At 65.1% G+C, this 23,360-nt stretch overlaps 1 protein-coding gene across 10 annotated transcripts in view; it reads left to right on the top strand.

Moving 5' to 3' along the window:
- DOK7 (docking protein 7) overlaps nt 1-23,360 on the top strand; it is a 36,208-nt gene that overhangs the window by 9,133 nt on the left and 3,715 nt on the right. For 3 of the 10 annotated variants that reach the window (XM_082462433.1, XM_082462430.1, XM_082462435.1), the window contains exons 3-8: nt 995-1,225; nt 3,295-3,495; nt 14,839-14,958; nt 16,760-16,876; nt 17,718-18,415; nt 22,291-22,333. In XM_082462433.1, coding sequence (XP_082318559.1) covers nt 995-1,225; nt 3,295-3,495; nt 14,839-14,958; nt 16,760-16,876; nt 17,718-18,415; nt 22,291-22,333 — 1,410 coding nt within the window. Of the gene's footprint in view, nt 1-994; nt 1,226-3,294; nt 3,496-14,838; nt 14,959-16,759; nt 16,877-17,717; nt 19,309-22,290; nt 22,334-23,360 lie in introns of those variants that run through there. The other 7 variants (XM_082462438.1, XM_082462437.1, XM_082462432.1 and 4 more) reach the window with 6 other exon arrangements.

Raw genomic sequence — 23,360 nt, 5'->3', positions numbered from 1 at the left:
CCCTCTGCCTTCATAAGGAAGGGGCTGTGACTGTGGTTTGATGGCAAACAGGCAGGAGGCACCACACTTGTTCTCCGTCTGGTGGCAAAGATGAGTCTTGAGTCAAGCTCATTGGGATCTGGTTGTCACTTGGGTCTGTGGGGCTGCTTTTCCAGGCTTCGGGGGTTGGGCGGGGGGAAGCAGTTCATCGCTCCATCCCGCGACGTCCTCCTGCGCCCGCCCCTCAGTCCCCTCCTGCCCGGGCGAGGGGGCTTGATCGTCGAGAGCTCCGGTGCGGGGCTCAGGGCTGTCTGACACTTCAGTGTTAAGGTGTTTACATTAGGCCCCGGACTCCTCACCCTCATCAGAGACCGGGCGGCGGCCGGGGTGGGCGTGCTTAGGAGGGACGCTTGTCCTCTGATCTCGGGCGGTTCGCCAGGGCCACACAGGCGGCCAGGAGCGGTGGGGATACCATCGCAGCGATTAGGGTGTTGAGGGAAATGGGAACTTGAGACAGACTCAGGCACGTCGCCTGCAGGGTCTTGGGGGTGGCTCGTGTTGGGTCTGGCAGAGGGACCCCAGCGCTGGAGTCCGGGTCACACCCTGGAAACGGAGAAATCCAGGAGGTGAAGTGGGTCTGGGTGCGGCAGGAAGCCACCCTTGCAGGGCCGAGGCGGGAGGCCTGAGTCCCCGGGCAGGCTCTGTGCTGTCCTGCCAGCAGCCTGAGTGTGGCCCCTGTGGCCCCAGGGTCCGGGGCAGGGTGGAGGCCCTGGCTGGGGGCCACGGTCAGGTGGGTGGGCCAGCCAGGGAGTGTTCTGAGCCCACTTCCGCTGTGTGGCCCGGGGCCCTGCGGGTGGGGTCACCCTCTTGCACACGAGGAGGTGGAGGTGCAGGGTGGCCGGGGAATTGCCCGGGGCCGTGCCTGGGGCCCAGGCTCTCGGGCGAGGGGATGCCGGGACCCGGGCGGTAGCTGCACTGGGCCGGCATGCCTGACGGCCCCCTGCGCCCTCCGCAGACTGCCTGCTGATGCTGGCCTACAAGGACAGGGCAGAGCGAGCCAGAGGGATGCGGGAGCGCAGCAGCCTCGCGCTGGAGGACATCTGCGGCCTGGAGCCCGGCCTGCCCTACGAGGGCCTGGCCCACACGCTGGCCATCGTCTGCCTGTCGCAGGCCATCATGCTGGGCTTCGACAGCCGGGAGGCCATGTGCGCCTGGGACGCCCGGATCCGCCACGCGCTGGGTGAGGGTGAGTGACACCGGTGCAGGGCTCCGAGGGCCCGGCCTCTGTCCTGAAGCGTCCCACGGGCCTCACCGACGGGCTGCAGAGGCCGGGACGCGGCTCCAGGCCACGGAGCTCAGTGCTTGCTGAGCGCCCTCCGCTCGGCCGCAATTGGGGCAGGGGGCTGGGGGGCTGGCCCCTCCTGAGCTCCCTAACTTGACCCCCTTCATCTGAACTAGAGCTTTTAGCCCCAGCGGGCGGCTGCCTGAGCCCAGAGCCGGGGCAGGAGGGGCGGTGCGGTGTCGGGAGCGCCGTCCCCCGCGTGTCCCTCTAGGGGAGTAGCGGGGTGCGGGGAGTGTGCTTGGGAGATGGGGAGGACCCAGCCCACCTCTCAGCCCCGCTGCCCACCTCTCAGCCCCGCTGCCCACCTCTCAGCCCCGCTGCCCACCCGGCTGTGTGAGCAGAGGCGGGCGGGCCCCCAGCTGAGCCATCAGAACCCATGATATTTTTAAAAAAATTTTTTAAAATTGAAGTACAGTTAATTTGCAATGCTGTGTTAATTTCAGGTGTCCAGCAAAGTGGTTCAGTTACACACATATACGTATACTCTTTTCCATATTTTTTCCATTATAATTTATTACAGATAATGAGTATAGTTCTCTGTGCTATACAGTAGGTCCTTGTTGTTTACCCATTCTATATATAGTAGTGTGTATATTTTAATCCCCACGTCCTAATTTATCTCGAAACCCGTGATATTTTAACACCGTATTTTGAAAATTCAAAATTAAAGCCAAAAGCCCGTGACGAACAAAGCGTCAGAATTTAGAGTGAAGTCGGGCTCAGAGCCACGCTCAGACATTCCCGTCCTCAGCTGCCCCAGCGCCACAGCCAGCCTGGTCTCGATTTACGCATTTGCTGCTTCGCTCACCGTGGGCTCTTTGCATTAATTTTTGTTGTTTAAATAATCATTAAAATGTCAGTGATCTTGGCCACTGTTTTGTGCCCAGGTAAGGGCCTTGCTCACCTCACCCCAGCCCAGCCCGGCTAGGGGGCTGCGGCCCCTCCCACCTCCGGGCGCCCCCAGAGCAGTCCCCTAGTCTGGGGATGTGTGGACGGCTCAGTGAGGGGATGCAGTGGCAGAAGGGAAGAGCCGCGCCTTTCCAGAAAGTTCTGCGGTTGGGGGTTCCCGCCAGTTCAGCCTGGCTCAGGGCACAGCTCCTTTTGTGCTACGGGGCAGGCAGGGCCCTTGCACAGAGGCAGCTGGCACCCTGTCTCGGCACCTTGACAGAAATCACCAGGACACTGATGGGGTCGGTGACCCCCAGCCTCCTTGGGCCGGGCAGAGCAGGCCCTCAGTGCTTCCTTGCCTAGGAGCCCCTCGACGTCCCACTGCAGGGGCTTGGGTGGGGCTCAGGGAGGAGGAGGTGGGGCTGGGACTGGGCCCCTCTGGGTTGGAGATGAGGCTGGTGGGCACGGGCGGGTAGGCCGCTGTCTGCTCCTGGGCCCGGCTACCCCGGGGTGCACCCTCTTCCGAGGTGGGAGCCATCTGGGGAGGGAAGACCGTCCTCCTGAGGGGCTTCAGGGGCAAAGCGCCGAGCCGAGGTAGTGGGTGAGATCTCGGGGAGCAAGTTGCCCTGCTCGGCGCCAGGGAGAACCCCTAACTGGAGAGGGAAGGGGGTCCACGGTTTCCTGAGCGTCCCTGTGGTCAGGCTGGGCTGTGAGGCAGACCTTAGACTCTCCACGGACCAACGGGAGGCTGGGCCTCCTGGGCCTCCGTTTCCCCATCTTTGAAATGGGACCACAGCAGCTACCCTTGGCGGGGGTTCTCAGAGGAGGTGCTGTGAACAGGAGTCCTGAGGCCGCGGACCTACCAGGAGTCGCATGTGAGCTTTTACTGGAGCTCGCCGGGGCCAAGTTAAGATGGGGAGGGGGCCCCCTGAGGATGGGAGAGGTGAGTGTAGCCACCTCGGGGCTCTAGCTGCGCTGGGAGGCGGGGCGGGGCAGACCTGCCCTCTGAGCCGACCCTGGGATGCTGCGCGCCCCTCCCCCGCCTCTGCCCCAGCGACGCCCTCTCGCCCCTGCCCCGCCCTCAGTGCACAGGTTCCACGTGACCGTGGCTCCCGGCACCAAGCTGGAGAGCGGACCCGCCACCCTGCACCTCTGCAATGACATCCTCGTCGTGGCCAGGGACGTCCCTCCGGCCGTCACGGGGCAGTGGAAGCTGTCGGACCTCCGGCGCTATGGGGCCGTGCCCAGCGGGTTCATCTTTGAAGGAGGGACCAGGTGTGGGTACTGTAAGTATGTGGGCCGTGGGGACCCTGGGCCGCGGGCAGCCCCAGACCTCCCGGCTTCCTGGCCCGACTGTGGTTCAGAGCCGACCCTCCTGCTTGCAGCTGGCCTCTCGGGGACACAGCAGGGTTATGTCTTTTAACGTCGAGTCCAGACCCTCAGATGTCTCTGTTCTTGCTGTTGGAGGGTGGGTGCTTGGAGGCTGAGAGGAGGGGCCCTCCCGCAGGAAGCCCCTGCAGGGGTCACCCGGAGGCAGCTCATGGGCCTACGTCCCAGGTCACAGAGCGTCAGAGCAGCTCAGGTTGGCTTTAAAAAAGAAAAGGGGAAGAAGAAGAATAGATGCATTTATTGAGGATGTGCTGAGAAACTCCATAGTGGACCCGCCAGCTCCCTCGGCCCTCCCAGGCCGGACGTCACAGGTGGGGGCCGAATGCGAGGGCGCGGCAGTGAGGGAGGGGTCCCCAGGGCCGAGGTGGTGTCCGAGCTCCAGGGAGCTGGCCTCCAGGCCGGGAGGGGCGTGGTGGGAGTGGGGGATGTTCCAGTGCCCCCAGCCTGCTGTTCTCCGAGTTGGGGGCTGCTGTGGACCTGCTGTCACCGCGGGGAGCGAGAAGTCCCTTCCCTCCTCTCCAGAGGGGCCGAGCCTATCTGCGTGGCCTCCCTGGGCTCGCGGCCGGCCGAGTGCCTCCTGCTGAGCAGCTGGGTGGCCTCGAGGGCCACGGTCAGTGTGCTGGGCTGTGGGCTGTGCATCCCCACCTCCGTTCAGCCTGGAACCCTGGTCAGGGGGATCAGCGGCCCCTCCCTCGTGTGCAGGGTGGATGGAGGCTCTAAGCCGGGGGCGACCTCTCTCCACCTCCCCACCGCCGTAAAGGGGCATTAACCGCCCCCCTCTCTACCACCGCAGCCTCATGAGAGGACGAAGATGGCAGGGGCCTACCACAGGGTCTGGCACACTCTTGGTATGGCCAGGATGGGGGTCCACCTGGCTCTGGGGCCTCGGTCGTGCCTGGATTTCTCTGGACAGAGGACACGGTTGTGCTGCGTGCTGGGCATCTGGCCCCTTCATTCCGCCAGGGGGTGTGTGAGGTGGCACAGGCTGATCCGGCCCAGCCGGGCAGCCCGCAGGGCCCCGCCTTTGAGGGGACAAGATGTGAGCTTCAAAGGCGCTTAGCAAACAGGTGAGCAAGCAGGTGAGGGCCAAGTTCCTGCTCAAGGCAGCAAGGTGTCTATAGCCACTGAGTTGTATGATGCTCCCTGGTCCTGGGCTTGGGGGAGGTAAAAAGCTTGGAGAGGCAAAGAGAGGCAGGGAGGGGGGATGTAGCGGAGGCGTAGGTGGGCCTCTGGGGCTGGCAGTTTGGCGCAGTGGCCCTGGAGCTGGTGGGGTGGCCGCAGCCAGCGTCCGAAGGGCCTTGACCGCGGCTGGGCCTGTGCATTTCCCACCTGGAGTTTTTGAGCAGGAGCGAGGGGTGAGCACAGCTGTCGGCCCGCCTGGGCCGTCGCGGAGGGAAGGGCCTGCCTGCCTGGGCCGTCGCGGAAGGAAGGGCCTGCCCGCCTGGGCCGTCGCGGAGGGGCCTGCCTGCCTGGGCCGTCGCGGAGGGAAGGGCCTGCCCGCCTGGGCCGTCGCGGAAGGAAGGGCCTGCCCGCCTGGGCCGTCGCGGAGGGAAGGGCCTGCCCGCCTGGGCCGTCGCGGAAGGAAGGGCCTGCCCGCCTGGGCCGTCGCGGAGGGAAGGGCCTGCCCGCCTGGGCCGTCGCGGAGGGAAGGGCCTGCCCGCCTGGGCCGTCGCGGAGGGAAGGGCCTGCCCGCCTGGGCCGTCGCGGAGGGAAGGGCCTGCCCGCCTGGGCCGTCGCGGAGGGAAGGGCCTGCCCGCCTGGGCCGTCGCGGAGGGAAGGGCCTGCCCGCCTGGGCCGTCGCGGAGGGAAGGGCCTGCCCGCCTGGGCCGTCGCGGAAGGAAGGGCCTGCCTGCCTGGGCCGTCGCGGAAGGGCCTGCCTGCCTGGGCCGTCGCGGAAGGAAGGGCCTGCCTGCCTGGGCCGTCGCGGAGGGGCCTGCCTGCCTGGGCCGTCGCGGAGGGGCCTGCCTGCCTGGCCCGTCGCGGAGGGGCCTGCCTGCCTGGGCCGTCGCGGAGGGGCCTGCCTGCCTGGGCCGTCGCGGAAGGAAGGGCCTGCCTGCCTGGGCCGTCGCGGAGGGGCCTGCCTGCCTGGGCCGTCGCGGAAGGAAGGGCCTGCCTGCCTGGGCCGTCGCGGAGGGGCCTGCCTGCCTGGGCCGTCGCGGAAGGAAGGGCCTGCCTGCCTGGGCCGTCGCGGAGGGGCCTGCCTGCCTGGGCCGTCGCGGAGGGGCCTGCCTGCCTGGGCCGTCGCGGAGGGGCCTGCCTGCCTGGGCCGTCGCGGAGGGGCCTGCCTGCCTGGGCCGTCGCGGAGGGGCCTGCCTGCCTGGGCCGTCGCGGAAGGGCCTGCCTGCCTGGGCCGTCGCGGAGGGGCCTGCCTGCCTGGGCCGTCGCGGAAGGAAGGGCCTGCCTGCCTGGGCCGTCGCGGAGGGGCCTGCCTGCCTGGGCCGTCGCGGAGGGGCCTGCCTGCCTGGGCCGTCGCGGAGGGGCCTGCCTGCCTGGGCCGTCGCGGAGGGGCCTGCCTGCCTGGGCCGTCGCGGAAGGGCCTGCCTGCCTGGGCTGTTGTGGAAGGGCGCACGGGACATTGGCCAGAGTCCTTTCTGCTGGACAAGCCCTGGGCCACCTCGTCTTTGGTACATTAGAGGTGACAGCAGCGGGTGGTGCAGGGGACCCTGGCCCAGCTTCATTTCCCTCCCTTGCGTGGCTGGCCGGGAGCCGCAGGTCACAGTGTACTTGGCACGTGGCGGCCCTTCCCTTCCGAGATCTCCTCCACGTGGGGCCCTGGAGCTGCTGGGGACACCCCGGGCAGGGTTGGGGGCGCGACCAGCATCCTGGCTGGAACTGTGGAATCCCTGAGCGCTGAGGCTCAGACAGGTTGACTTGTGACTGGGGTTCAGACCTGGGGTTGGCGCTGGCGTGTGCCCTAGAGCAGGGGCAGGCCAGGACGACCGGTTCCTTGGAGACCGTTTTATTTGCCCGGACATAATGTAATAGAACCCTCTGGATATTTTTCCCCTGAGGCCTCAGAGTTGAAAATTCCAACTCTTGGTGTGGGTGGGCTCCTTCTGCGATCGTCAACAATTCCAGGCATCGGAGCAGCGCTTCGTGTGAGGGCAGAAGCTGAACCTCGAGCCGCTGTGCCTTCCCTGGGTCCCCAGCGTGAACTGTGACAGGGCCGCCCTGGTGCTTCTGCCCGAGGCCTCGAGTTAGCTCCGTCCACAAACCCGGGCGGATCTGCCTTGACCTGCAGGCCGGACATTCTCCCTCCCGCTGAGGGACCCTGGACCGAGAGAGAGTCCCTCTTGGGCATCCTCATCTCCCCTCCAGGCTGTCTGGAGGCCCCTGGCCAAACCCACCCGGTCAACAGTGACCCAACACGGTGGTGGGTGGCTAGGACAGCCCGTCCCGACCCTCTGTCCCTGGCAGGTCCCACTGGGCTCCGTTCTCTTCCAGGGACAAGCTTGCCGCCGCTCTGCTGGTTTAAGCCAGTTTTTAGGCTGTTACCGGACTCGATGCAGGGCTGGGTGGGAGGGGACGGTGCACCGCTGTGCGTGTGGTCAGAGCGCCAGGCCGCTCAGGACCCGGGCCGTCCTGGGAGGAGGGCGGCTAGTTCAGGTCCGGGAAGGGGTGTGAGTTAGCGTCCTGGGGCCACGTAGCAAATGACCACAAACCGGGGCCTTAGAACAACACAAATTTGTTCCTTCCCCGTTTCGTTCAAAGTCAAAGTTGGGGAAGGGCCGGGCTCCCTCGGGGACTCCAGGGGAGGGTCTTCCCTGCCTATCCCAGCTCCCGGGGGGGCCAGGTGTTCCCGGGCTTGTGGCCGCGTCTCTCCCGTCTCTGCTCCGGCATCACGGGGCGTCTCTGTAGGACACCAGTCGTTGGGTTTAAGGCCACCGCACACTCCGGGATGGTCTGTCTGAGAGCCTTCACTTGAGCACGCCTGCAGAGACCCTTTTCCAAATACGGCCACAGTCATAGGCTCCAGGGTGTGAACCTGTGCTTTGCGGCCACCGTTCAGCCCGTGACAGGGGTCACCTGACCTGTGAAGGCGCCAGCATTCAGATCTTGAGGAGTCTGTGGGCACCGGGACAGAGGGGGTTAGAGTCACCAGAAGGTCCTGGAGGGTTTTGGATGTAAGGAATCAACATCTTCTCCCCTGGGGCAGGTCCCAGCCTGGACCCTGGGCCCCCCAGGCCACACCCCCTGGGCCCTCAGCCTCAGACCACTCCAGAGAGCAGTAACTCGACCCTGGCCCCCTTCACCCATCCTGAGATCGGTGACTGGATGTCAGGAGAGGGCCCTGGAGAGTGTGGAGGAGGGGTCGGGCAGGTGTGACCAGGACCTGGCAGGTGTGCGGGGGGCTCCGTGTGGCTCTGGGTACCGCGTGGGTGGGCGTGTCCTCTGTGTGGCCTCCACATGGACGGCAGCCTGTTCAGATTATTCGGATGGGGGTTGGGCTTGGTGGCCGGGAGCTTGAGGTCCCCCAGCGTGGCCCGATTCTCTGTCTCTGGGGTGGTCACGGCCCGCTGTGTGTGTTTAGGGCTGCAGGGCAGGGGCAGGGCATGCTGGTGAGGGTGGCACAGAGATTTGGGGACCCTTCCCCACCAACAGACTCAGCAGGCAGTGAGAATGGTGGACCCGGGAGAGGGGGGGGTCTGTCCGAGGTCTGGAGCCCAGGGAGGGCTTTGGAGAGGGCCAGGGGGCATTTGAACAGGGCCTAAGCATGAATGGAAGTTTCTAGGATGAGGGGCCCCCGAGGAAGTCCCCGTCCTTTACATTGGCAGGTCCTGTCAAGGGCACTTCAAGGGCATTTCCACATCCATAGGAGCCGGCTGCGGACACAAGGATCGGGGTCCTCGGATGCGGAGGAATTCAGCAGGTGGTGGAGGGCGGGAGTCCAAGGCCGGCCCCTGAGTCTGTGCAGGCTGCTTCCCCCTCCTTCTCCCAGCTCCTCGGGGTCCAGGCCATCCTGTCAGCCCCCTGGGGTGCAGTGAGCAGTTTTAAATGATTCTTATATGTGAGTAGAGGATGAAGCTCTGAACTAGGGAGAGACCGTCTTGCTACGCCTGTCCGGCTCTGAGAAGCCCTTAAGTGCCTCTTTTGGGCCTTTGTGGTCCAAATGCTGGTCTCGCTGGAACTGCTGGAGCCCTGGTCTTGAAGCCCAGGAATCTTGGGGAGGAGGGAATGTGTTCAGGGGCTTCTCTGTGGCCTGCACTGGGTGCGGGGTTGGAGCTGGGAGCACACGGCTGGGAAGATTCAGCCTATGTGAGAGGACACAAGGCGTTTAGAATCCTCGGGGGCACGAGGGGAGCCGGGGAGGGCCACAGACCCCAGCCCAGGAGCGTTGGGGAGGCCCTCTGGAGGTGAACCTGAGTGGGGCCTCTGCAGGGTGAATAGGAGTTGGCCCAGCCGCCGAAGGTAGGGAGGGCTGGGGGGAAGAGAAAAGGTGCTCCAGCCGTACATTAAGCGCGGCTGGGTGACGGGAACAGTGTGTGCGGGGTGGCAGAGGTGAGGTAAGAGGAGGAATCTGGACCAGAGCTTGCACTGTGTTCCCAGGGTAGCAGGGAGCCATGAAAAGTGCTAGAGCAGGATGGTGCCACCCACAGATCTGTGTTGAGGGCTATAACTGTGGCCCCAGGGTGCAGACGGGATGGAGGCAGGGGCCATGAGTGGGTGCAAGATGTGGTCCCGCTGAGGCAGGGTCCTGCTGTGGGCAGCAGCTGGGCGGGTGGGCAGGGCCTGTGGGTTCAGGAATGTTAAGGCGGTGAGTGAGAGGGGCAGGGAGGGAGGGCCAGCCTGGGGTGGGTGGGGAGGAGGGCGAGGTGAGGCGAGGGTCCCAGCAGGGTGGGCCTGGGCTGAGCGGTCCAGTGCTTTGCCCATGGGGGTGGGGCAGGCGTCCCAGGCGGGGTTGCAGAGGCCCCATCAAGAACCTGTTCAGGTTTATACTTGGAGGTTGAGTCTCCCCTTGGGGTCTAGGGCCCCTGTCACATTTCTGACACGTTTGTGGTTGATTTCAGCCCTCTGCCCCGATGTCTCTGCTCTGGGGGTGGGAGTTGGGCCCGAATCTGTCACCCTTTTGTACTCCACTATGGCATTTGCACACGGGGATGGTCCAGGGAGGTGACACTCAGGGTGTCCAGGGAGGCCTCAATTGCACAGGGCCAGGGAGAGATGGGGCTGGGGTGATAGTCACGCCAAGAGACCCCCCTGCAGGGCCCCATACTTTGTGGGGTACTAGGTCCTCACACCAACCCTATGTGGTGTGTGCACATCGCCATTTTACAGACAGGGAAACTGAGGCACGGAGCTGTCCATGAGTTGCCCTGGCCTGTCCCTCTGAGTGTGGTGGAGCCGAGGCCTGGCCCTGGGGGGACCTGACTCCACACTGCGTGCCCTGCTGTGCTGCCAGCCAGCCCAGCACCTGCCTGGCACTGGGATTAAGTGGGGCAGGATCAGACACTTTTCAGCTCTCAGCAGACTCGGGGATTCCTTTTTGGGGTGTTTTGCTTCAGTCTGTTTCCTCCTAGGCAGAAAAGCAGGCCCCGTGTGTCCTCCTGTCCTTGGGGACCTGCAGGGTGGCCTCTTGGGACCATCTGGACGTGATGGCATGCGAGCCTCATCCCACATCTCCAAATGGGAGATGCCCGCTGTGTGTGCAGGCGGTGTTGTCGGGGCAGGCGGCTGGCATTTAGCAGCGGCTGTGAGGATGTGAGGTGCCTGCACTTCGTGGCTGCCTCCTGCCCGGATGGGGATGGGAGGGGCTGAAGAGGGTGGGGAGACGGCTCGCTCGAGGATGGGACAGAGCCTGCTTCCCGGAGGAGTTGTTGTTTGTTTTTGTTTTACTGTGGCAAAACACACATAACACAAAATGTACTATTTAAACCACTTTTAGCATGTAGTTCAGTGGCAGTGAGCCCATTCACGCACATGGTTCTGCCCCCATCACCACCACCATCCCCAGAATCTTTTCATCTTCCCGAGCCCTGTCCCCATTAAACACTCTCTCCGCATCCCCTCTCCCCGCCCAGCCCTGCACCCTTTATTCTACTTTCTGTCGCTGAGCTTGACGGCTCTAGGGACCTCCTATAAATGGCATCATGCAGGATTTGTCCTTTTGTGACCGGCTTGTTTCACTCAGCGTAGTGTCCTCAGGGTTCATCCACGTTGTAGCAGGTGTAGCAGGAATTCCCTTCCTTTTTAAGGCTGAATCAGATTCCGCCGTATGGATGGACCACATTCTGTTTCTCCATCCATCTGTCGATGGACACTTGGATTGCTTCCGCATTTTAGCTATTGTGAATGAATGCTGCTATGGACATGGGTATGCAAATATCTCATCAAGACCTTACTTCTAATTCTTTTGGGTGTGTGCCCAGAAGTAGAATTGCTGGATCAGATGGTGGTTCTCTGTTTAATTTTTTGAGGATCTGCCACACTGTTTTCCACACGACTGCCCCATTTTACATTCCCACCAACGGTGTACGAAGGGCCCAGTTTCTTGACATCCTCACCAGCACTTGTTTTCGGTTTCGTTTTAGTTTTCTTTTTCTTTGTTGTTTAAATAGTAGTCCTCCTAGTGGGTATGAAATGAACAGGTGAAATTTAAAACTTCATTTCGAATGAACTTATTTCATTGAACTTTGCTTCTTTCTCCCCAAATAAGGGCAGAGACAAATGAAGCATTAATTACTAGATGTTTTACTCTATTAGGAAACTCTCTGCAAAATAATATCCCAAGGGGCTCAGTTAGCTGTGCCAACTTTCTGACTGATAATCAGTGCTGTCTGGACTTGAGCTTTCTAGAAACTTCTCAGCAGGAAAGTCCTCCAACGCCTTCAGACTCTGTCCTCGACTGGACTTCACCGTGGGGTCTTTGTCAGCAGAGGGTGGAATGCTTGTTCTCTGAGGAGTCGGGGACTGAGCTCTTAATAGGGTCCAGTGACAAAGGTCTGGACACTGGAGATTAAAGACTAACTTCAGATGGGAATCGGCCGGGATCTAACTGGGCTCATTGAGCGTTTGAAGGAAGGCTTTTCTTTCTCACGGCTGGTGAATCTTTGAGTTGAACACGATGCTTTTCCACTGGAGATATTTATAACGCGGGCGAGGTTTGCTGCACCCCTGAGGATCCACAGCGCCTGTGTCCGTGAACCCGCAGGCGGCTGTTCCCTGCTCCGCAGGACTCTCTCCTCCGTCTGATAATTTCCCGTGTTACTTATTGCTGCGGGACAGACACCCCAAACTTAGTGCTGTTTCATGGCTTGCGATTCTGTGGGTCAGTGGTCTGGGCAGGGCCCTCAGGGCTGTCTCTGCGCCACCTGGTGCACTGGGGTCACTCGGGCAGTGGCGTTTGGTGGGTGGCCTCAGGCACGGCCTGGGGCCCTGGTGCTGGCTGTTGGCCGGGACGCCTCAGTTCTCCTCCGGGGCCTCGCCCTCCAGCAGGACAGCCAGCTTTCTCACAGGGTGGCTGGTTCCAAGAGAGCAAACATGGGGGTCTCCAGCCCCTAAGGCCTCGGCCCCAAACCCGAAGGAGCGTCCCTCGGTTACTTCCTGTGGCGCAGACCCTGGGAGAGGGGAGCGGCCCCGCCTCGGGGTGGAGGCTTCACGGACGCGGATGAGAGGAGGCAGGGGGGGTGTCGTGACAGTGACCACACCGGTACAACGTGGCAAAACGGGTCCAGGCCCTAGCTTGCCTCCCCTCCCCCAAAACAGACAAGCAAACAAGAAATGCGGGGAGCCCTTCCCTGGGGGGGGGAGGGGGCCTGGCTGCCTCCACGCCCCCCTTTCCATCCACACTGAGCGCGGGGGTCTCCTGGGCGCCTGGCCCTGGGTTAGACACAGGGGACTGCGGACGACTCAGAAGTGGTCCTGCCTCAAGGTGCTGGGCCTGGCGGCCGGGACAGCATCAGACCCGGGAGGTAAAGGGTCGCGGGGTCTGCCCCAGAGGAGGTGTCCCCTGAAAGCATCACCGGGTGAACCGTCAGGGGTCAGGGGTCAGGAAAGGCCATGTTCCCCGAGCAGAGTCTCACCAGGTGAAGGGGTGTTACGGGTGACTGAGGGGAGTCGTGGAGGGGGATGGCCGCCCCGGGGGAGGTGTGGCAGGCGGGCCGGGCACACTTAGGGAGCTTGTTGCCCCCAAAGCCTGGGGTCGGGGGGAGAGCCACGGGGCAGCAAGAGGTCGCCGCTGGGTCCGGGAGGCCTTGTCCCTTGGTCGTGAGGCTCAGGCGGCCCCCCAGAGACGCACGCCCCCCCACAGGAGCTCCTGGAGCCGCCGCGGATGCTGGGTGGCGGCCGGCTCAGGCGCGGGAGCTCGCAGACGCCCGTGGAATGCCACCGGCTCCGCCCCCCCGTAACGTGGCTTTTTATAGTCGGGGGACTGACTGTGCCGAGGCCTCTGCCAGCTGACCGTAAGCCCCGGATTAGAGGCCTGGCCCCGGGGAGCAGGGGTGGCCGGGACGGGGCCTCCTCCCCGCCCGCCCGCCCGCCATCGGCCAAGGTCCCGGGCTCCAGTTCTAGGTTGGGAGGGACCACCCGCCAACCCAGCCCCTCCGGGCAGCGAGCCTCGTGGGTGCCCCTGGGGGCCCCCAGGGTGGGCCTGGCTCTGCTTCTGGTCAGACGCTCCGTGGTGCCAGGACGTGGCCCCTCTCTGGGCGTCCGCTTCCTCGCCTCTCGAGCAGGCGCGTCACCTGTTTGGGCCCTGGTGGCCGCCCAGGGGCACGGCGGCCTCGCCACGTGTGGGACTGGCCCGGGTCCCTGGGATTCGGTGCCGGCGGGCGTGACTGGGACGGTTTTAGTGTGCCGCTTCCCCGTCTCCCCCGGGCACCCTCCTTCCAGAGGGAGCAGGCCTCTCTCCGGGCAGAGGGAGGAGGGCGAGGCACCGAGGGATTCTTGTGTGGTGACACCACGCCGGGCGTCCTGCCCCCGTGACCCGGTGTCCCCATTCACTCGGCCGTGAGACTTCATTCACGCTGGCGGGGCTCCGGCCCAGCGCAGGGCCCTGCGGCCGCTCTCTGCCCTGGCGTCTTGCAGGCCCACGTGCCCCCTCCGCCCGAGCCCCCTGGGCTGGGATCCCAGCCGGGCCTCCCCTCTGTCAACGCAAATAATCAATAAACCATCAATGATAAGAATAGAAAAGAGTTTTATTGGAGCCAAACTGAGGACTAGCCCGGAAGCCTGCTTCCCAGACGACTCCGGAAAAGCAGGGCTTTCAGCACAGTTTTATATCTTGTCAGAACAAAGAACATCAGAGAAGTCAGGGTGACATTTCTTCAAGGTTTCAAAAAATAATAAAAATAAAAAAACAGACCAGCGCGTACACAGCGAGTCAGCGTGGCCTTGGCACCTGGGAGGGAGGCTTACCGTCGAAGGAGGAGCAGCGTTGGTGCCCAGGAGGAGGGGCATTTATTTAATCTTTATGCTGGTCGACGTGCCCTTTTCTCTAATAATTAAAGCAGATGTACAATTTGATGGACCACAAATAGGCTATTTTACTTAGCATCAAATTCAAGTGAACTCGTGTATAAGCCACGATGACTTTCCCGTATCTCAGTACGTAAGCGTGTCTTTTATCACCTCTGTGGGTGGGAGCCCCGAGGCTGGGTCTCAGCTCTGCAACTGCGCACCAGGGGCTCCAGTGCCCCCCACCCAGAAAACGAGCCCGGGAAGAGGGGAGGGGCTTTGAGTGGGCCAGGCTGCTTCGTCTGCAGGGCAGGTGCCACCGCCTGTGTTTTGCCGGCTCCCCCTCACCACAGCCCGGGTGAGGAAACCAGGTCTCGCAGCCGCCCTCCTGGATGTGCACCGGCCGCCCACCCCTCAAAGGAGCGCGGGCCAGAGGGAGGGGCTGCTGGGCTCTCCACGCAGCCGGGATGCCCTCCTCGGCCTCCTCCGTGACCCCCATCCTCCAGAAGTCGCCCCAGCTCCTCACACCAGCCCGGGAGACGAGAGATGGCTGACGGCCGGGACCAGCGGGCAGGACGCCCTCTCCCACCTTGCTGATGCCGTGCAGCCGGGACTCGGGCCGGGATGGTGCCCTCAGGCCTGGGAGAGCCGGGGTGTGGCTGAGCCTCCCGGATGGCTCACGTCACCACAGTGCCGAGGGGACATCGCCGCGGTGCTCGGGGGGAGGTCTCGCGGGTTGGCTCAGGCTTCTGTGGGCAATCCCCGCCCAGCGGCCCTGAGCCCACCCTGCAGGGGCCCCACCGACCCGAGCTCTGGCCAGGCTGACACCAGGGTCTGTCCTCCCTCTGCAGGGGCTGGGGTCTTCTTCCTGTCCTCGGCCGAGGGAGAGCAGATCAGTTTCCTGTTCGACTGCATCGTCCGCGGCATCTCCCCGACCAAGGGCCCCTTTGGGCTGCGGCCTGTCCTCCCAGGTGGGTGCCGGAGGTGGGGAGCCTGGCCTGGCGGGAGGGTCAGGTGGGCTGCTTGATCTCGGGCTCCCGGGGGCGTTCGCACCCGCACAGCCCCTCCTCCACGGCGTCTGAGCTGCTGGGACGCTCAGAGGCCGAGGCTTCCGGTTGGGACAATTACTGTAGCTGCACCAGGTGGACCAGGAAGAGGCCCGAGCCCGGGACCCCGAAGACCTTCCGAGCCGGCCCTTCTCCCAGACCTGGGCGGGGCCCTCGCCTGAGGTCGCTGGGGTCAGGACTGGCTCCGTGGGAGCCTGAGTTCGGGCTGGAAGTCGCCTTGTGAGCTGGGGTCTCAGCGCATCGGGTTGGTAGGTGCCAGGGCTGCATGAGCTGGCCTGGTCTTCTCTCCCACTTCCCTGGCTGCGGCTGGGGCACTGCTCTTCAAGAGTCCTGGACCAGGGATGGCGCTGGACCGCGGAGGGCCACGCTACCTGGGCACTTCCTCCCACAGGGTGAGGTCTGCCCTCCCCTCGGGGAGGGCGGGGAGGCCCAAGCCCACGGGAGGGACAAAGGCTGGTCCTTGTCATCGCAGCTTCCTTTGACCGAGGCCCTCCGGGTGGGTGGTACCCAGGGTCACTGATACTCCCCTCGCCCCAGTGAGGCAGTGCTTGTCCCCTCGTCCAGGTGGGACACCAAGACCTGTGGCTGGGCATCAGGTGGTCAGTGAGCTCACATCCGTGGCCTCCTTGCATGGGCACCATAGCCGGGTCGGGGGCAGATGGACCTCCTAGGGAGGCAGGGGCTGGCGATGTGCCAGGTCCCCTTTCTCCCAGCGTGGGCCCCTCAGCCCCGCAACCCCCCAGGCGGGCCCCGGGGGGCGGGGTGGGGAGGAAGGAGGCAGCTCCTGTGACCAGAGCCTCGCCGCCCGGGCTCTGCTGGGTGGTGCGGCAGCGCCCTCTGCTGGCGGCGTCCTGCATTGCAGCCGCAGGTAGTGGTGTGGGTGGCGGGGATCGGAAGGGGGCTGGCGTGGATGGGGCGGGTGTGGACAGCTGGGGTGTGGACGGCAGGGGTGTGGACGGGGCTGGTGGGTCCCTGCTCGCTGAGCCTGGCCGGCGTCGTGTTGAAGCCTGTGATCTTTGGGGACTCTTGAGATGTGGCCTCCACAGGGTCAGCAGCCTTAACACTCTGAGATTTGGGGGTATCTTCTCAAGCTGACCGCTGCTCGGTCAGACCCACTTGGACACCAAGGCCCAGAGGCAGGACCTGCCTCACATACAGTGGGGAGGGGGAAGGGGAGAAGTTAGAGTTCCGGGGTCCACCCTGCCCCAGGCGTGTCCTGCGCATTCCCACCTTGGTCCCATGGCGCGTGGCGTGCGCTGTCTCTGCTCCCACATTTTGCAGTCATGGCTGTGAGGTTCAGGGAGGGCGAGTGGTGGGGCTGTGAATTCGTCCAGTGCCAGCGCCCTGCTGCCTCACCAGCAGCAGGAGGGTGTGCCAGTGTCCTGACCCCCTTCAGGGACTGCCCGCTTTGGGGCACGGGACATCTGCTGGTGGTCAGGGGGGACTGTCCTTGGGCCCCGGACACAGGATGATGGCCGGGGACCTGAACGGGGGTGGTTTGGGTACCCTGAGCTTGGTGTCTGGCAGCTGGGAGGCTGGCGTATGGAGGAGCTGGGGCTCCCAGGGGCTGTGTCGTGGTGTTGCGACTGGACCGAGGCCCACACGGCCCTGGCAGTGCTGGGGTAACTGTGATGTCCTGAGCAGTGGGTGGGCCGCTGGGACAGGGCTGGGGCCGCCTCCTGGCTGACTGTCCTCTCTGCTGCAGACCTGAGCGCCGGGGGCCCTGCCGTGGAGGAGCGAGTGGCCCAGGAGGCCCTGGAAACCCTGCAGCTGGAGAAGCGGCTCAGCCTCCTCTCCCACTCCGGCTGGCCGGGCAGCGCAGGTAGGGCCATGGCCTGGGCCGTGAGGGAGGGCCAGCGGCCCTGGGGCCGGGGCTGCCCCTTTAAGGCAACCTCCCGGCTCCTGTTCGGTCATTCGTGCCCCTCCCTCTGTTGGTCCATTCCTTCTCTCGCTCATGATGCCACACTCACTAAGCTCGGGCTTGGATGCTGACTGTAGGCATGGTGCCGCCGTGGGTGCCCGCTGGGCTGGCGGGTTGGGTTTGAATTCCTTCCCAGCCACCGGGGTGTGGCCTGGTGAGGCTGTGGCTTCACCGTCTGTGCCCACACAGAAGGCTCAGGGGTGCTGGCTGCTGGGAGCGAGGCCCCTCAGCTGCTGCGGTTCGCGGGGAGACGGACGGAAAGGGCCGGCAGCCCCTCGAGGGGACGCTGCAGCTCCCGGGGGTTGGGGGGTGGGGGGCTGCACCGGGGTCTCCTGGGCCAGAGGCGGGGGAGCTCTGCGGGCCCTCTGTCCTGTGCGATTGTCGCCAGTCCCACGGGTGCAGAGTGGGGACGGCGGCCTCTCCGTCCAGGCCCCTAGAGCCGGGGGCTCAGGTGTGCACGGGCCGCCACCTTCCTGGAGGAGGGGCTCACGTCTGGTTCCCAGGGGGACGGCAGGGAGGGGATTGGTGTGGGCGAAGGGGCCGTCCTGGGTGATGCTGGGCGTGGAGGTCCAGGCAGGGCGTGGGTGAGCCGTCCCAGGGTGGCGACTGGAGACTAGAGAGCGCAGGCCCTCAGCAGGGCGGGGGCGTGGCGGGACTAGACGTCAGCTCCCACCGAGGCTCCCCAGCCCACCCCGGGCAGCCCGAGCCCCACAGGAGTCTCAGCCCCCGACTCTCCGCTCAGGGGACGACCGCAGCCTGTCCAGCTCGTCGTCAGAGGCCAGCCACTCGGACGTCAGCGCCAGCAGCCGGCTCGCGCCGTGGCCAGAGCCGTCCCCGTCCTTGGCGGGCGCGTCGCCGGAGGGTCTCGGGCTGGCGGCCGCCCAGGCCCCCGGGGAGGCCGCAGCGGGTGCCTCGAGGCCACCCCCCAGGCCGCTGCGGCCACGGCAGCTGCAGGAGGTCGGCCGCCAGAGCTCCTCGGACAGCGGCATCGCCACGGGCAGCCACTCCTCCTACTCGGGCAGCTTCTCGTCCTTCGCAGGCAGCAGCCTGGACGTGTGGCGCGGAGCCGACGAGCTGGGCTCCCTGCTCAGCCTGCCGGGAGGCGGGGCGCCCGAGCGCAGCCTGTGCGCCTGCGCGCCCGGGGCGGCCGAGTACCAGGTGCCCGCGGCGCCGCGGCCGCACTACGACACGCCCCGCAGCCTGCGCCAGGCGGCCCGGGACCAGCCCCCCGCCACACAGGGCAGCGCCAGCGACGGAGCCGCCGGGGACTCGGGCGGCCGGCCGTCGGCAGGGTGTCCCTCCGGCTGGCTGGGCGAGCGACGGCGGGGACAGGCGACAGAGGCCCCGTCGGGGCCAGGCGAGCCCTGGGAAGCGGGCGCCCCCCACGCGGGGCCCCCTCCGGCTCTCTTTTCCGCGTGTCCCGTCTGCGGAGGACTGAAGGTAAATGCCCCTCCCTGAGGGCGGCGGCTGTGGGGTGGGTGGTGCCCTCGTGGGGCTGCCCTCGTGCCGTGGGGCAGCCGGGACCGGGCTCGGTGGGGCGGCCTGGGGGCCCAGCCTGCAGGGAGGGCCGCGGACGCAGCTGGAAGTGCGTCCTGGAAGGTGGGAGGCTGGTGGGGGGCCGGGTCGGGGGCAGCAGAGCCTAAGGACCAGGTGCCCAATTCAAACAGGAGCCTGAGACTAACCTCCCTGCACGTTGCGTTGTGTCCGAGGGGCTTCACCTGCTTGCGTGCACAGGTGGTCTGTCCTTTGGGGGGTCGCTGAGGCCCAGGAGGCAGCCGGGGACTGGTGCGGGTCTGGCTCTCGGGACCCCGGGACCCCGACGGCTCACTCACAGCCGCCGCTTCCTGAACCTGCGCGCTCCAGGGGGAAGGGCAGGGTCGGGGTCACTTGCCAGGAGCCCCGGGACAGTGCGGGCAGCGGGCACCCCCCTCCGCCCCCCTGGCTGAGCCAAGGGCTGGTGGTCAGGACCAGAGGATGCAGGGCTCGGGCCGTCCGTTCGCATTCAGGGGCCCCAGGCACTGCCGGTGGGTCGCCTCCGGGCGTCGTGCTTCTTCCACGCCCTCCGTGGTCGGCCTGCTCGCCTGCATGGATTTTGGCTGCGTGGCCTGGTTTGTCCATTCGCGCTACGATTCCAGACGCCGCTGTGGAAGGCGAGGCCCGTGTCCGTCCGATCTGGGCTCCGGCCGGCTGCGTCCTGCACACAGCTCACCTGTTAACTGTTTCGCTTTGTATCTTCACTGTTGGCTGAAGCCGTTTGTTGCTCTTCACATTTTTAAAACCTGACACTGTTTGTAATACATTCTTAGACTGGAAATAAAATTGTTTTTTTCTTATCGTCTTGTCCTTTTCCATGTGGCCAGCTCTGTCCACCTCCCACCCTGGCTCTCCCAGTGGGGCCTTTAACTGTCTCTGAAATCCAGGGGCTCGGCCTCCCTTGGCCCGTGGGTCACAGAGCAGGGAGAGGCCTCGACTGTCCAGCCTTAAGCCTGAACACGCCAGAGGCGTGAACAAGGAGAGCAGCCTCAAACAGCACACAGGCCTTGTGCATGTGTGTGTGGTGTGTGTGCCAGCGTGTGATGTGTGCATGTGAGTGCTTTCATTTGCATGCATGTGTTCTGTGCGTGAGACGTGCACACACGTGTGACATGCAGTGTGCATATGTGTCATGGCGTGCGTGTGCGTGCGTGCATTTGCATGCACTTGTGTGTGGCGTGTGCACATCCTGTGTGCACGTGTGTTACATGTGTGGTGTGATCTGTGCTTGGGTGCCAGGTGTATGCGTGTGCCCATGCACGCGTGTGGCCTGTGTGATGTGTGTGCACACGTTCACTGGAGACCACAGTGCGGTCCTCAGTGGTCCCTTAGGCTCAGGCAGGTGGCTCCCTGTGTCCAGTGAGGGTGGACACCCTACCTCCTGGGCCAGTGAGGGTCCTGGCTCTGAGCCTGGAGCACCCCCCCCCACCCCTAGTCTTCCCTGCGTGGGCGGCAGAGCTCCAGGGACCCCATCAGGGCCCCCCCTGCACATCCCGGGAGGCCACATCCCACCCTGTCCCACCCATTTCACCCTGTTCACCACCCTGTTAGAGAGCCGGGGGCCCAGGTCGCTGCGGGCCCTGAGGACCGGGGTTCTGGCCAGGCTCCTGCAACACTGCAGTGGAGGGAAAGGCAGGCTTTGGGGGCCGAGCTGGGGCCCTGCCCGCCGGCTGGGTGGCCCCAAGCAACTCACTACCCCTGTCTGAGCCTCCTGCGTAGATAGGACGACAGTCCTGCCTGCCTGGGCCCCGAGGGGCCTGGTGAGTTGTTGTATGTAAGTGCTCGGTGGCTGCCTGTCAACGGGGCTCGACACACCGCTCCTGTCGCCTCCCCAGAGGGACCCACCAGCTTTGTTGCAAAAGAAAGAGGCTGGGAGGTGCTGGTGCTGCGGGCTGTGGGGAGCGGCCCTGGAGGCCTGGGCGGCCCGCTCCGGCCGGAGCCCTCATCTTCCAGGCCCAGCCCCGCTGCGCTCCCACGGGCCCTGCCCGCAGACGGCCCTCCCTCCACCGGAGCAGGTGGAGGCCCCGGCGGCCGAGGGACTTGCCCTCCATGTGAAGCCAGGGAGGGCTGGAGCTGGGCGTTTTGCCTGCCCCTGGCCCGTGCGGGTGCCCTGGCTGTGAGCTCTGGTCTCCTGGACCGAGGTCGATGGCCGGGACTTCAGGGAAGAGCCACCTGAGGGGCGAGGCGGGAGGGGTGGAGTGTGGGCCGCCCAGGTGAGGACCCGGGCGCGGTCGGAGGGGACAGGCTCTGGGCTGGAGGGGGCGTGGCCAGGGGCCTGGGCCCAGAGGAGGGAGGGGCCCTCCATGGGAGTGGCCACTGACCACCACGGCCCTTTGGGGAGGCGATGGGGCGGCTCAGGAGGAGGGCCTAGCCCCCAAGAGAGTGTGCCTCAGTTTCCCCTGCAGCCCAGGGCGGCCCAGGGGCATGGAGCCTCTCACCAGGTGCGGCCAGGTGGGCCGCCAGGATAGCCCCGCAGGAAGCTTTCGGCCTCATCCCCTATCTTTCCGGAGCTCACGGGGTGGGCCTCGCACCCCTGGCTTGGAACACCTGCTTCTGCACTCCTGGGGCCACCAGCTTCACTCCCCCTCCCTGGGGTGGGGTGGGCAGTGTGAGGGGGCTTCTCAGGTGCCAGGAATGGCAGGGCAGGGGGCAACCAGAGAGGAGTCCTTGCCTCCCCAGGCCCCGTGCACCCCCCTGCCCCCACCTGGCCCTGGCCCCCAGCGGGAGGGGACAGGAGGCGCCGCGTTTGCTCATCTCCCACGGCACGTGGTTTCGTCCTTTGGGTCTGACGCTGTGCCTGCAGGACTCGCCGCCGGCAAAGCAGGTGCCGTCTGTGGGTGGGGCTCTGAGCAGTTAGTGATGGGGGCTCCTGAGGGCAGTCGGCTCTTGTCCCAGGTGTTGGAGGTCAGACACGCCCTCCCCAAGTCCCCAAGCCTGCCCGGGGGCCTTTACACAAGGTGATGGGTTAGGCCAGCCCAGGTGCCCAGCAGCCTGGCCGGGACCAGGGTCGAGGTGCTGTGTCCTGAGTTTGGGCAGCACCTTTGACCTCCCAGAGAGCAGGTCAAGCTTCTGCACCCCTATTCCAGCCCACAGCCCCCCATGAGACCCCACTGCCGGGCTGCCCTCCTCAGAAACGCCGGGGATGCTGGACCCTTTCCCGTCAGGTGCCCCTGGCCCTGGCTGGCCCATCTCCTACTGGGTTTGGGAGATGGAGGCTCAGGCAGCAGTGAATGTGCCAGCAGTGGGCCACCGTCCCTCCCTCCCAATCTGCCGGCAGACACTGCCCCCAGCTCTGAAGCCCCCAAACCCCCTTCCTTCTCGGAGTCTTTCTGCACCTCCAATCAGGCACCTCAAAGTGGCCACCCTGCAGTCTGGGGGGCTTGACCCATCTCACGGGGCCCCCAGGAGTGGCTCAACCGGGGTGCCCTGCTTAGAGCAGGCTGGCAGTGCCCAGGGCCAGGGGCGGGTGACGTGACAGCCCTTGTGCATCTCACGGCTACCAACCCTGACACACAGCTGGCAGCGTGTGACACACGGCCACTGACACCGACAAGAGCAGCCAGGCCAGATCTGTCCTGGAGGCCCGAGCTGCCGACGCCTCATCCCACATGGGTTTGTGGGTGTCAGGGTGCGCAGGGACCCCTGGAGAGGAGTTGGGCCCCTGGCTGGTCTCCCCGGCAGGTGGCCCCTTGTGGCTCTTGGGTAGCATGCTGGCTCTTGGGCTGGGTACAGGGTGAGCGGGAGCTGGATGGACAGACTGACATGTGTTCTCCTTGGTCTAGGGAGCTGCTGCCTCACCCCCTGGGCTCCCGGTGATGCACTCAGGTAGGCCTTGGCTTTGGCACAGCCTCGGGACAAGGGACGTGGGGTCACAGTGGCCGCAGTCACGGCCCAGCCAGAAAGTCTGTGCCAGACAAGACAGTGGGGTATCCGTGGGAGGAGGGTGACAGCGGGGAGGGGTGACAGTGGACAGCAGGGCGGCAGTGTGTAGCCGGGGTGAGCCCCGGCTGGGGTGGGGTGGGGCCAGGCAGCGAGTCGAGGACAAGGTGGCCGAGTGTGGGCAGCCTGCCCGGGACGGTGCGTGGTCAGAGCGGGCAGGGTCAGCACTGGCCTGGAGCCGCAGCCTTTAAGAGGGAGGCTTGTCCTCCAGGTGACAGAGAACAGAGGTGATGATGGGTCCGGGGACCCAGGAATGGGCAGGGGCATTGGTGACCTTGGTGGGAGGAAGCCCAGGCAGGGAGCCAGGGGGAGACGCGGGGTCCCCTTGGAGAAGCCCCGTTAAGAGGTGACGGCTGGGCAGATGCTGGCTCTGACCCAGGGGAAGGCCTGGGAAACTGGGAGAGGCTGCAAGTCGGGGGAGGTTGGCCTCGGGTGGCGTGGCTGGAGGTCGGGGGTCTGCTCTGTGCCTCATTTTCTCGGTGGAGTAGAGGCCACCTCCAGCCTGGGGTGGGATCTTTTTATTTCCTCTTCAGAGGCGCATGGTGCTGGTTTGGGGCTGGACCCTGTGGGCCAAGCAAGGCCCAGGCCCATCCAGAGTGGAGGGCGCAGGAGGGAAAGGGCAAGGCCATGGGCATGCAGGGTCAGACAGGGGCCACAGGAAAGCCCCATGCCGGCCAGCCTAGGGTTCCCTGGGTCAGGATGGGGCCCTGAGGACCACTCCCTGATGACACTGGGCAGCGGGCATCCTGCCCAGATGGTCCTGGATGCCTCCTGCCTGCTGTCCAGCCCCCACCCCCCCTTTTACCCAGACAGAGTGCGTGTTCCAGGGAACAGGCACGGGACAGGCGTCAGGATGTACTGGAGGACAAGGAACCTTTCCTCTGGGGTGGGGGGCCTGGGGGAGGAGGGGCCC

Source organism: Balaenoptera physalus (genome assembly GCF_965194825.1).
Source record: "Balaenoptera physalus genome assembly, chromosome: 5".
Classification (NCBI taxonomy): domain Eukaryota; kingdom Metazoa; phylum Chordata; class Mammalia; order Artiodactyla; family Balaenopteridae; genus Balaenoptera; species Balaenoptera physalus.
This window is presented reverse-complemented; position numbering and strand designations above follow the sequence as displayed.